Source organism: Eptatretus burgeri, chromosome 3, assembly GCF_056783735.1.
Source record: "Eptatretus burgeri isolate ZD-2024b chromosome 3, Ebu_testis_v1, whole genome shotgun sequence".
Lineage (NCBI taxonomy): Eukaryota > Metazoa > Chordata > Myxini > Myxiniformes > Myxinidae > Eptatretus > Eptatretus burgeri.
This window is the reverse complement of record NC_140963.1, coordinates 132,198,309-132,212,513: the sequence shown is the minus strand read 5'-3', so window position 1 is coordinate 132,212,513 and position 14,205 is coordinate 132,198,309. Positions and strand designations below refer to the sequence as shown.

General features: G+C 34.5%; 1 protein-coding gene across 3 annotated transcripts in view; it reads right to left on the bottom strand.

The window, feature by feature from the left end:
- NPEPPS (aminopeptidase puromycin sensitive) overlaps nucleotides 1-2,538 on the bottom strand; it is a 178,791-nt gene extending 176,253 nt beyond the window's left edge. The window contains exons 1-3 of one of the 3 annotated variants that reach the window (XM_085875639.1): nucleotides 2,285-2,538; nucleotides 1,577-1,803; nucleotides 1,353-1,466 (exon numbers count right to left, since the gene is read on the bottom strand). In XM_085875639.1, the coding sequence (XP_085731765.1) occupies nucleotides 1,353-1,466; nucleotides 1,577-1,588 (126 nt within the window). In that variant the 5' untranslated portion in view covers nucleotides 1,589-1,803; nucleotides 2,285-2,538. Of the gene's footprint in view, nucleotides 1-1,352; nucleotides 1,467-1,576; nucleotides 1,804-1,949; nucleotides 1,969-2,236 lie in introns of those variants that run through there. The other 2 variants (XM_085875640.1, XM_085875641.1) reach the window with 2 other exon arrangements.
- Between the last annotated feature and the right edge of the window lie 11,667 nt (nucleotides 2,539-14,205).

Below are 14,205 nucleotides of genomic sequence, written 5' to 3'. Positions count from 1 at the left end.
CCTCCTCTCCCTTACCACCCCTCTCCTCCTCCTCCACCTCCTCCTCCTCTCCCTTACCACCCCTCTCCTCCACCTCCTCCTCCTCTCCCTTACCACCCCTCTCCTCCACCTCCTCCTCCTCTCCCTTACCACCCCTCTCCTCCACCTCCTCCTCCTCTCCCTTACCACCCCTCTCCTCCACCTCCTCCTCCTCTCCCTTACCACCCCTCTCACCCCTTCCTCTCCCTTACCACCCCTCTCTCCTCCTCCTCTCCCTTACCACCCCTCTCTCCTCCTCCTCCTCTCCCTTACCACCCCTCTCTCCTCCTCCTCTCCCTTACCACCCCTCTCTCCTCCTCCTCTCCCTTACCACCCCTCTCTCCTCCTCTTCTCCCTTAGCACCCCTCTCTCCTTCTCCTCTCCCTTACCACCCCTCTCTCCTTCTCCTCTTCTCCCTTACCACCCCTCTCTCCTTCTCCTCTTCTCCCTTACCACCCCTCTCTTCTCCCTTACCACCCCTCTCTTCTCCTCCTCTCCCTTACCACCCCTCTCTTCTCCTCCTCTCCCTTACCACCCCTCTCTCCTCCTCCTCCTCCTCTTCCTCTTCCCAACTACCCTTCATCCTCCTCTCTCCAACCACCCTTCCTCCTCCTCTTCCTCCTCTCCCAACCACTACCTCCTTCTCTCCCCAACCACAATCTCCTCCTCCTCTCCCCCTACTCCTGTCCCCGACCACACCTCCACCTCCTCCTCTTATTTTTTCCCTCTGCTCTTTTCCTTCACTATCACCCCTCCTCCTCTTTTTTCTCCCCACAACCCCCTCCCCTCTTTTTCCCTCCACGACCACCATCCTCCTCTTTCCTCCCCCCCCACCACCCTCGTCCTCTTTCCTCCCCCCCCACCACCCTCGTCCTCTTTTTCCCTCAACTACCACCCTCCTCTTTTTTCCTCAACTACCACCCTCCTACTTCTCAAAGCAAAACAAACATTAGCGGTGTGTGAGAACAAGAAAAACATTGCATTGGTAACAGTACAAATAACAAAAGAAAGACGAAAACGTCGGAGAAGACGAAGAAGACTAAGAAGAAGAAGAAACATACTAATAAAAACATTATAATAAACCTTCGATTGAAACGGAAAAAAAATGTATTCACAAACGATGAAAAGGACCATTCTGAAGTTTGCAACCTACAGGACATCGTCTCCGACTTCTTGAACTGGAACATCCAACAACTACACACGACTCCAAAGGTACCAAACAGCAAGTCACAACAAAGACGTTTCATCACCACTTCGCAAGACCCTGGCGGTTGCACGATTTAAAAAAAAAAAAAAAAAAAAAAAAATGGAACCACCACAGTCCCTTCACTGACCTCCAGCGCAATCTCTTCTCGTCCTTCAAAGGTGAAATCGACCAGGTCTGGCTTGAGCACCAACGAGTACCTTCGTGGTTGCACATCTCGGGGCAACCTCTCAAATGGCCTCGCCTGAACAACCGGATGCACACAAGGATCGCCAACATCATACATTTAAACGGCGATCGAGTAAATAAACGGCACAAGCATCGTGGGACAAAACACCCGTTTTACTCGCTCACCTTCTCCGGCATGGCTGCAGCGCTCTTCTTCTTCGTCCAGTCTGCGTCTCGCCTTCCTCGCCGGGTTACGGACAGCGAGTGTGGTACTCGAACCCCGGACGTCAACGTTCTCGTGAACAGTCTGGATGTGGTTGCTGAGTGCAGTCGGCGAGAACCACGGAGCGCCGGAATCGCTGTGGTTGCCGAGTGAAATCGCTGTGGTTGCCGAGCGCGCCGTGGGATCTCGACTGTTCACACGGAGCACGGGAAATAAATAATAAATTATTACATCGAAACGTTTAAAACGCCGAACAGCTCCCACAGGCATGCAGCACGAAAAGGAGGGAGGAAAAAAAAATTCTCCACACAAATCCCGTTTATTAAAATATTTTACTTCAAACAAGCGGCGGAATCATTGGCATTCCGAACACCGTCTGCTTCTGAGGAGATAGTTTTGCCTTCACCACAAAATGCACTGATTTTATGAAGCCAAACCATAAATCCCAAGATGCGAATCAATATATATATATATATATATATATATATATATATATATATATATATATATATATATATATATACATATCGAGAAACGGAAAACGTAATCTGGTCAATTATCGAATAACACCACACGCTGAAAATATCAAATCGAAACACAGCGAATCATTTTTAATCCAGTACCAAAGATATATTATTGAAACAAATTTGTTTTTTCTCGATCCACGATACCAGTGGATCCACGGCTCGTCTCAGGCCTCACGACCACAGCTAAATTCACCCAATATGGGCGCGACTTGGCCTCTTACATTGTTTGATTGCCCTCAGGGCGACGTCGGATTAGCCAAATTATGGACCCGCGGACAAGCTCCGCCTCGTTATCACGTGCGCCTCGCGCCGGGATTTCGAATTTTGAGGAATATAACTACCCTCAGGGCATTTATATGTGAAACGACGGATCTCGCAGCGATCCGAACTGACTCTCTTTTCCGTCCGACTCGTCCTACCTCTGGCGGACGTTATTGCTCGTTTGTGATACGTCAACCTTGTTATAAATCGACACAATGATAACGTGTAAATATTCCTGTTAAATAGAGATGTTATTGAGCATTAAACATAAAAATGTTTTTTTTGTTTTGGTTTTTTTTTTTCCACACAGTTACACGCAATTGTAAATAGCTGTGCGCAGGTGCGGTTGATTGAACTTGATGTCGGAGTCCTTCCAAAAAAAAAACGATGTAATTTGACACATCGGTGAAATAGTTAGCGTTTATTACAATTATGTATTGTCAAACTTTCTTGATTTCGGTTTGATGTTGCTGTTATTGTGGGATCAAGCAGAAGCGTTTTTAAGGCGGTGTATAATGCTTATATCGCGTGCGAATTCACTTTTATCGCTGTACCTCTGTTCCTCGTGTCTTATTTATTTCTACACGTTTATGCTGATATTCATCCTTCGTACCAAGGTAGTTCATAATTATAAAACAAATGGAGGAAAAACAAAAGGACAACTGCTTGCTTGAGGCGGTGTATTTCGCAAATTGTTGAGAACACGAACTGTTTGAACTGTTTTTTTTTTTTTCATTTTAAAAATTCTATTTTAAAAACAAAATCGCATTTATATCCAGAATTATTCAGTTTGGTCGCACGTAATAACGGCGAGGACGGAATTATCTACATTTCGAACGTCAATAACAATGACGTCATACTGACGCACGTGCGAACTCAAACTTCGTCGAATTTTAAAAATGATTAAAACGATATCATCCCAGATTCCAATACAAATTCTGACATAACGGTCTTCAACCTGGATACGCACATTAATAATTCATCGAAGATTGAGGGTAAAATGTCGACTTCAAAATCGCGTGTTCTTGTTGTTTTGTTCCTCATCACCTCCAGGCAAGGAATGGAAATAAGGCAAATTATCCTCATCATCCCCATAAAGTGGAGAACAAGATACACATCAAGAATCCATAATGAACCAAAACCCCATAAAGTGAAGAACAAGACACACATCAAGAATCCATAATGAACCAAAATCACATGAAGTGTGTAATAAGATTCACATCAAGAATCCATAATGAACCAAAATCCCATAAAGTGTGTAATAAGATTCACATCAAGAATCCATAATGAACCAAAATCCCATAAAGTGTCTAACAAGATTCACATCAAGAATCCATAATGAACCAAAATCCCATAAAGTGTGTAATAAGATTCACATCAAGAATCCATAATGAACCAAAATCCCCATAAAGTGTGTCATAAGATTCACATCAAGAATCCATAATGAACCAAAATCCCCATAAAGTGTGTAATAAGATTCACATCAAGAATCCATAATGAACCAAAATCCCCATAAAGTGTGTAATAAGATTCACATCAAGAATCCATAATGAACCAAAATCCCATAAAGTGTGTAATAAGATTCACATCAAGAATCCATAATGAACCAAAATCCCATAAAGTGTGTAATAAGATTCACATCAAGAATCCATCATGAACCAAAATCCCTTAAAGTGTGTCATAAGATTCATATCAAGAATCCACAATGAACCAAAATCCCAGAAAGTGTGTAATAAGATTCACATCAAGAATCCATAATGAACCAAAATCCCATAAAGTGTGTAATAAGATTCACATCAAGAATCCACAATGAACCAAAATCCCATAAAATGTGTAATAAGATTCACATCAAGAATCCATAATGAACCAAAATCCCAGAAAGTGTGTAATAAGATTCACATCAAGAATCCATCATGAACCAAAATCCCTTAAAGTGTGTCATAAGATTCATATCAAGAATCCACAATGAACCAAAATCCCATAAAGTGTGTAATAAGATTCACATCAAGAATCCATAATGAACCAAAATCCCATAAAGTGTGTAATAAGATTCACATCAAGAATCCACAATGAACCAAAATCCCATAAAGTGTGTAATAAGATTCGCATCAAGAATCCACAATGAACCAAAATCCCATAAAATGTGTAATAAGATTCACATCAAGAATCCATAATGAACCAAAATCCCCATAAAGTGTGTAATAAGATTCACATCAAGAATCCACAATGAACCAAAATCCCATAAAGTGTGTAATAAGATTCACATCAAGAATCCACAATGAACCAAAATCCCATAAAGTGTGTAATAAGATTCACATCAAGAATCCACAATGAACCAAAATCCCATAAAGTGTGTAATAAGATTCACATCAAGAATCCATAATGAACCAAAATACCCATAAAGTGTGTAATAAGATTCACATCAAGAATCCATAATGAACCAAAATACTCATAAAGTGTGTAATAAGATTCACATCAAGAATCCATAATGAACCAAAATCCCATAAAGTGTGTCATAAGATTCACATCAAGAATCCATAATGAACCAAAATCCCCATAAAGTGTGCAATAAGATTCACATCAAGAATCCACAATGAACCAAAATCCCAGAAAGTGTGTAATAAGATTCATATCAAGAATCCATAATGAACCAAAATCCCATAAAGTGTGAAATAAGATTCACATCAAGAATCCATAATGAACCAAAATCCCAGAAAGTGTGTAATAAGATTAGTAGGGAAAGAATACTGGTTCTGGCTCACTTTTCCCCATGTAAATGAATGGGGGATTATCAGCCATGAAATTTTTCTTTTTTTTCCCCGAAAAAATAAATCCCCTTTTTAGCCCAAGGTATATTTATTTGTCTCCCCTTTTTAACCTGGAGCCTGGTGTTGGCTTAGTAGTTAGGGTGGCGGCTTGGGATCCCAGGGTCCTGAGTTCAAATCCCGTTGGCTGCTGAATTAACACCAGGGGGTTGACTCAGCCTGCCATCCTTCCGAGGTCGGCGAAATGAGTGCCAGTGTACTGGTCCCAGTGTATGCCCCGGTTAGAATAGGTGTACCATATCGCTGTGTGTCGTAAGAGGCGACCAGGGTTGGTGTCAGGAAGGGCATCCGGCCATAAAACATTGCCTCAAGAAAAAGCCAAACCCCTGCACAGCAGGGAAAAATGGCTGTAAAAACGGTCATTTTTTATTTCCCCTTTTAACCTAGGGGCTCTCTATTCAAAATAGCCCATACAACAAGATAAAGATTTGTTAAAGGTGATTCTCAAGAAATATCTGAAACGTCGAAGCCTCGGGGCACTCTCTATTCAAATAACCCATACAACAAGATAAAGATTTGTTAAAGGTGATTCTAAAGAAATATCTGAAACGTCTAAGCCTCGGGGCACTCTTTATCAAATAACCAATGCATATTGTTTAGCTCACTCATTGAACCTATAAACATTTGTTCATTCTCAAATTCCTTCAATAGTTTAATTTTCTTTGCACAATAATCCCCATCTAAAATATTGAAAAACAAAACATTTGAATCTTTATATTTTTTAAGATACCCCTTTTGTGCCATTACGAAATGATAAGCTTCTCTTAATGATCTCATCTGACCACCTCCTGAGTTGCATATCATTTTGATATTGTAGTAAATTATTTTTCCATTGTTCAATTGATAACCATCAAATTTTTCAGTCCATTCAAACATATTTATTATTTTCTTTACATCCTCTAACTTATTGGTTTTTAAATTGATTCGCATATTTGTTTTATTTACCTTTGTTTTAGATATTTTTTCAATAAGACTTATTTGATATTTTTCACATTCATTATGTTTTCCATTTATATACCAAGACTGAGATTTTCTCCCCTCTTTAGTTTGACTAATACTTGGTTCGGCCATTTATATATTTTGAAAAACGCGGCGGTAGCCCTTAAAAACCCAAACCCATCTTCCCATCGTTAAAACTTGTGCCCATATGGAACACAATCTATTCTATTCACTCTATCATAAAATACCCATATGGAACAAAATCTATTTTATACACTCTATCATACAATATCCATATGGAACACAATCTATTCCATTATCTAAAATAAATCTCTTATCATCAAAGGCTCCTAATGTCTTTTTATTTACTTCTTCACTATATATCTTATGTTTATAACTTCTTATTGTATTCATTTTCCTATATTCTTCTTTCTTATTCATCAAACAATTATAATAATTTCTAAAAGTTATTGATTTCTTTATTACATATTTCTTTATTCCCTTTAACTTTTTATCAATGTGATCACCATAGTTATAAGCATATGCCTTTGCTCTCAATCCAATAAACTCCCTCATTACTTTTCCACCCAACTCATCCTTAAACTTGCCAATAACCTTTTCATTCTTTTTTGAAAATAACTCACTCTTCTTACTAAAATTACTTGCATCATACACTCCAATGTTTTTCTTCATATCTTTTTAAACATCGTCAGTTTTTATATCTAGAATAAAACTCTCAGTGTCCATACACAACAATGAAACATTTTCACCATACTCTTTCTTTAAATCATTATACAAATAATCATACATCAATATCTTTGATAAATCAAGAACTGCTGTTCCAATATAAATTGGTTTATCCATGACAATACTTTCCTTTTTCATATGAATAGCAGAAAAGTTCTCTGAAAAAACCTCTTCTCTCTCAAAACTTGGTTTATTTATCAATCTAGAAGCTTCTTTCCAAGATGTTGCAAATCTAATGTTTTGCCTGTTTCTAACATTCTCCATTGTCTTTCCAAAGACAGCATTATTCATCAATTTATAGAATTCCCCTTCAAATTTTACTTTTGTATTTGTTCTCATATCTGTATTGAATTTAATATACTTTTTCATCCAAGGACTTTGTTTAAATTTTAAAACTCTATGAATTTTAGCTACTCTCAACCCAGCAGATAAATATTGTCTCAAGTTCCTTTGATGCAAAACATATCCCTCTTTATCATAGAATGTTGTTAATAACTTTTCTGTTGATTTGCCTTTAATATTAAAACTTTTATGATAATCACTGAACCATTCTTTCTTTGGGGTTTCTTTCTCACATGCAAAAGGAAGGTCTTTATGCTTATTATGAAGATCACTCGGGTACTTCAAATCAACTTCAAAATAATAACCTTCTTCTTTGTCATTCAATTTCTCTTGAGAAGAAATAACAATATTCATCAAAGGCTTTTCATAATCCTTTTCTTCCACCCACTCTAATTTACCATAAGGCAGAGATTGAGACATTGCCCATCCATACAAATTATTAGCATCAAAGTACATCAAATAATTACTATCTTTTTCACTCTCATAATTTGGAAGATATTTATTATTTGCTTTAGCATATCTTTTTGAACATACTTGTGATATTCCACCTCTCTTAGACTTCTCAATCATCAAAAGCATATCTACATCACTGACTAAATCTATATCTTGTTTTGTCATTTTCAACATTGCACTCCAAGCTAAACCAGGAGCTGTGAAATAGTGGGCAGGATCTAATCCATAACAATTTTTATTATGACAGAGTGATCGAAAAGCTTCAAACACATCAGCTAACAATAAAACATCTGTTTTTAGATACAAATCATGATATTCTCCAAGGTTCTTTATCTTAAATATTTTCCAAATTTCTTGTGCGTGTTTATATTCCTTATCACTTATCTCTTCTTCATAAAGGTTATTATAGAAACTTTCTTTTGAAGGAAGTTGTGTTTTTTAAATCTCATAAATGAATCCATATAACCATAAGGATAAATTCCCTTACTTGGAAGAATTTTCTCTTTACTTTGAATTTCATTCCTTGTTTCAATTTCCTCTCTAGTTAGAATTCCCTCTTTAATCAGAATTTCATCTATAATCAGAATTTCCTCTTTAGTTAGAATTTCATTCTTTGTTCGAATTTTCTGTATAATTAGAATTTCATCTTCAGTTAGAATTTCTTCATTCATTTCCTCATTAATTAGAATTTCCTCTTTACTTTGAATTCTCTCTTTAATCTGAATTTCCTCTTTAGTTAGAATTTCCTCTTTTGGAAAGAATGAATTAAGATTTGGAAAAGAGCCCGTGGAGCTTAGATTTGATGCGAGGTTGGCTAGTGGTGTTCCCATAAACTTGTAAGAATCAAGAAACCGAATACGAGTTATAGGTTTTGTCAATATCATTTTTGTAAATGAAATATACTTTTGACTTGTGTTTGTTATGGCAGAAATATTCCCTGGTGTTTTTGAAAGTTCATTTATAAATAGATGTGTATCATAGTTGGCGCTGTTGTGAAGAAAGACTGGAATAAAAGAAGGTAATTTATAATTAAGATTACAACAGGAATGAGCGGGACCTCTATATTTACCAGTAAGATGACAATGATCCCGAACTTTAGACTCCTCAATTTCCTCCTCACAAATATGACAGATATTGTTCTTTCTAAATTCTAATTTTTCTTCTATGGTTAATTTCATCGGTTCATGTGTTTCTTTCATTAATTTAGTTAGTCTTATACAATCCTTTTCTAATCGTTTTACAAACTCTTGTGAAGCATTTTTTCCACTATACTGTTCAAGTTTATTATACTTTTCTCCAACAGATGATTTGATATAATAACAGAAACCACAAGGAATATGTTTTTGATATTTATTTGTATATGGTTCTTTTGGATTAGGAGAAGCAGTATTTATCTTTTTAAGGATACATTCAAAATCAGCGTATATCACAAATGGGTGCATGATAGATTTATTATAATCTTCAAAAGAAATCTTTTCACCAGGTTTAGGCATTGTAATTACAGCTGATTTATGATTACTACAATATTTTGAATGTTGTTCTAATCGTTCTTTTGTATGAAATGAATTAAGACATCGCTTACAAGGATATATTTTGTTTGCTGTTCTGAATACCTGAGAAGAGATTAATCTTGACAAATTATTGATGTATGTGTAATGTGAATTCTTTCCAACACTAAAATATAAACGATCAATGTGTGTTTCTTCATTTTTATAGTTGTTTGAAATTTTTAATATTTGAACTTTGTTTGTATCCGTTAATCCATATACATTAATAGAAAGATTATTCTTTTTCTCAAATTTAGGAATATCTGTTAGTGGCATTGGGAAATTAAAATCTTTAATGTCCAAGGTATTCTCATATTTCATGTATTGTTTTACTCTTTCTGAATTACATTTTGGTGGATGTAAGTGAGCAAGAACAGACCAGAGAAAACATTTATTATCATTATTCTTAATATTAACAACTGCCTTCTTTCGTTTTATTTCTTTTGGTAATTCAATATAAGAAGAAGCTTTAAGAGGGTTTGATTTTAGAATGTGTATATCTAAAAAGATGATTTTTTTAATATTGAATCCACTTCCCACCACTGTATTATCAACATCCTCCTCTTGTCTTGATAGTTCTTCATAAACCCCACTTTTCAAAAAATCTTGAAATGATGTTATAAAATGAAGATCTGTCCTCATATAAGGAGTTTGTTCTTCATCTTGTCTTTTCATATTCATTTTCACTCCCATATAAAACTTTAAAGTTTTCATTTCTTATAATGTCTTTTTAATAAATTTTTCAACATCAGGTTTCACTATTTCAATTGATTCAACTATTGATGATGGACCGGGTTCTCCAAATTGAAAAATCCTTATTTTTATATGCCCTTTAAATGCCCCATCAGTGTTTTCAATATAATAGTCTCCCTTTACTTTAAACTCATTTTTCTTGTGTTTTTGTGATTGAAGATGCCTATTATAACTACTCTTCAAAACATCCTTTGAGCAGGTATCACAATGTTTTCTTTCCAACTCAAGAGGGGATATTTTGTGAAATAGATTAAATGTGTGTTTGTTGGTTCGGAGGTGTTTTCTATAATGTTTATATTCGTGATTACAAACATCGCAGTATGTTGTATTCACCATATTTATATAATAAAACTTTGCTTAAACTTAAATTTTCTTGATGAAAATTTCGTTTATTTTACAGGTGAATCTGTGCTTAAACTAAAATTTTCTTGATGAAAATTTCGTTTATTTTACAGGTGAATCTGTGCTTAAACTAAAATTTTCTTGGTGAAAATTTTGTTTATTTTACAGGTGAATCTGTGCTTAAACTAAAATTTTCTTGATGAAAATTTCGTTTATTTTACAGGTGAATCTGTGCTTAAACTAAAATTTTCTTGATGAAAATTTCGTTTATTTTACAGGTGAATCTGTGCTTAAAACCATTTTATCCTCCAACTTTTTCACTTAATAAATACAATGTTTCAAGACACAAAAGACAAGTTTCAATCAATCTCTTCATTTGTTAAAGATGCTGAGAAATATGTCAAGGATGTAAAATTGAACAAAGACAAATATAACAACTATTGGATAAAAACAATTATGGTGGATATGATGAGTTCTTCAATTTACTTCAGTGGAAGGGCTTTTAGTATACCTGGAAGAACATCAATTAAGGTATCTCGAACAAAAGTTTCTCCTCTCCTTCTGGCAATATATTCAAAACTAGAAAAAGCAATGAAACAAGAAAAGGTATCAAAAAATAAAAACCTTATGGATGAAGCTTTAGAAAGAAAAGATAAGACCATCTGTAATATGCAAGGAGAAATTTGTATTTTTTTCAACAACCCTAAAGATATAAATCCTGATGAAATAAAGGATGTTAATATATCAGGTGAAATGACATTTCGTTCAATTGTAGTTAAGGATCATTTTAAAATTACCTTTAATATAAAAAATGTAGCAGTTGAATCTGTTAATGAAAAAATGTATATCGATATCGATGGTAATGTTTTTTCTACTAATTAAATGAGCCAATATTCAACTGAAGATTTTGAAGATTATGAGAGTGATTATGATACCGAGAGTTTGCATTCAAACGATAGTTATGACACCGAGAGTTTGTGTTCAAATGATAGTTATGAAAGTATAGATGATTCTGAAAGTATCGAAGATGATATCGAAGATGAATTTCAGTTTAATTAAAGTTTTACTTTATAAACATGAATAGTTTACTCGATTTTGAGCCTCTTGAATTCCATGATTCTCCATATGACAAATTTGAGAATTGTCCTGCGTGTGAAAGACGGGGATTAAACACAGAGTCAAAAGCCTATAAACAATGTATATTCTGTGATTATCTTCTAATTAATGATAATCAAAAATATAAAAAGGAAAATAATTCTTTTAGATTTACACCAAAAATGAATTACTTTACAAGATTGATTATAGAAATGAATGTAAAGTACGAGGGTGAGAACACACCTTTCCTTACAAGGGAAGAAACTGAACGTATTAGAGAAATGTTCAAAGGATTGTTGTTATATATTATTCATGGATGTGATTTTCAGGGAAATATCAACACAAGATATTGCATAAATAAAATAATGGATTATCTTGAAATTAAACCTGAACTTAGGATAAAATATAGAATTTCGAAAAAAGCCAATAATAAATTAAATAACCTGTTTTCCAAATATATAAATGAATGATTTTTTACCCATTTGGGAAAATAAGATAAAATTTGACAACCATAAAAATCTCCCAAATTCATTAAGATGCCTCATAGTTGGTTCAAGTGGATGTGGAAAAACCTGCTTACTTTTAAAGATGCTCCTCACTCCCAACTTTTTAGATTATGATAATTTAATAATTTTCACAAAGTCGAGTTTTCAACCAGAGTATCAACTACTCTCACAAGGTTTTAATGCTGGTCTTCAAAAAGAAGATATAATCGGTTTATTTAAACTTCAAAAAAACTGAAATGATTTTAACATTGAAGATATAATACAACTATTTTGTGATACACAGAGATGTAAAAAGAAATCAAAACCGATAACTTGTATTCTGAGTGATAATACGGATGATATACCGTCTCCCCAAGATTTGGATAAATCCAAAAAGAACCTCGTTATCTTTGATGATTGTGTTAATGAGAGAAACCAAACGGTAATGGACAGCTACTACACAAGAGGGAGACATTCTTCTTGTAATTGTATTTATCTTAGTCAATCGTACTTTCAGCTTCCTCGTCGTTCCATCAGAAACAATGCTAATACTTTTATTTTATTCAAGTTAAATTCAATAGATATAAACAATTTTTGGAGAGACAATTGTTCTACATTATGTAGTAAAAACCAAAATCCCATAAAGTGTGAAATAAGATTCACATCAAGAATCCATAATGAACCAAAATACTCATAAAGTGTGTAATAAGATTCACATCAAGAATCCATAATGAACCAAAATCCCCATAAAGTGTGTAATAAGATTCACATCAAGAATCCATAATGAACCAAAATCCCAGAAAGTGTGTAATAAGATTCATATCAAGAATCCATAATGAACCAAAATCCCATAAAGTGTGAAATAAGATTCACATCAAGAATCCATAATGAACCAAAATACTCATAAAGTGTGTAATAAGATTCACATCAAGAATCCATAATGAACCAAAATCCCATAAAGTGTGTAATAAGATTAACAACAAGAATCCACAATGAACCAAAATCCCATAAAGTGTGTAAGAAGATTCACATCAAGAATCCATAATGAACCAAAATCCCATAAAGTGTGAAATAAGATTCACATCAAGAATCCATAATGAACCAAAATCCCATAAAGTGTGCAATAAGATTCACATCAAGAATCCATAATGAACCAAAATCCCAGAAAGTGTGTAATAAGATTCATATCAAGAATCCATAATGAACCAAAATCCCATAAAGTGTGAAATAAGATTGACATCAAGAATCCATAATGAACCAAAATACTCATAAAGTGTGTAAACAGATTCACATCAAGAATCCATAATGAACCAAAATCCCATAAAGTGTGTAATAAGATTAACAACAAGAATCCACAATGAACCAAAATCCCATAAAGTGTGTAAGAAGATTCACATCAAGAATCCATAATGAACCAAAATCCAATAAAGTGTGAAATAAGATTCACATCAAGAATCCATAATGAACCAAAATCCCATAAAGTGTGTAAGAAGAAACATATCAAGTACCCTTAATGAACTAAAATCCCATAAAGTGTGCAATCAGATTCACATCAAGTATCCATAATGAACCAAAATCCCATAAAGTGTGTAATAAGATTAACAACAAGAATCCATAATGAACCAAAATCCCCATAAAGTGTGAAATAAGATTAACAACAAGAATCCATAATGAACCAAAATCCCACAAAGTGTGTAACAAGATTCACATCAAGAATCCATAATGAACCAAAATCCCATAAAGTGTGTAATAAGATTCACATCAAATATCCAAAATGAACCAAAATCCCATAAAGTGTGTAATAAGATTCACATTAAGAATCCACAATGAACCAAAATCCCCATAAAGTGTGTAATAAGATTAACAACAAGAATCCACAATGAACCAAAATCCCATAAAGTGTGTAATAAGATTAACAACAAGAATCCACAATGAACCAAAATCCCATAAAGTGTGTAATAAGATTAACAACAAGAATCCACAATGAACCAAAATCCCATAAAGTGTGTAATAAGATTAACAACAAGAATCCACAATGAACCAAAATCCCATAAAGTGTGTAATAAGATTAACAACAAGAATCCACAATGAACCAAAATCCCATAAAGTGTGTAATAAGATTAACAACAAGAATCCATAATGAACCAAAATCCCATAAAGTGTGTAATAAGATTCACATCAAGAATCCATAATGAACCAAAATCCCCATAAAGTGTGTAATAAGATTAACAACAAGAATCCATAATGAACCAAAATCCCCATAAAGTGTGTAATAA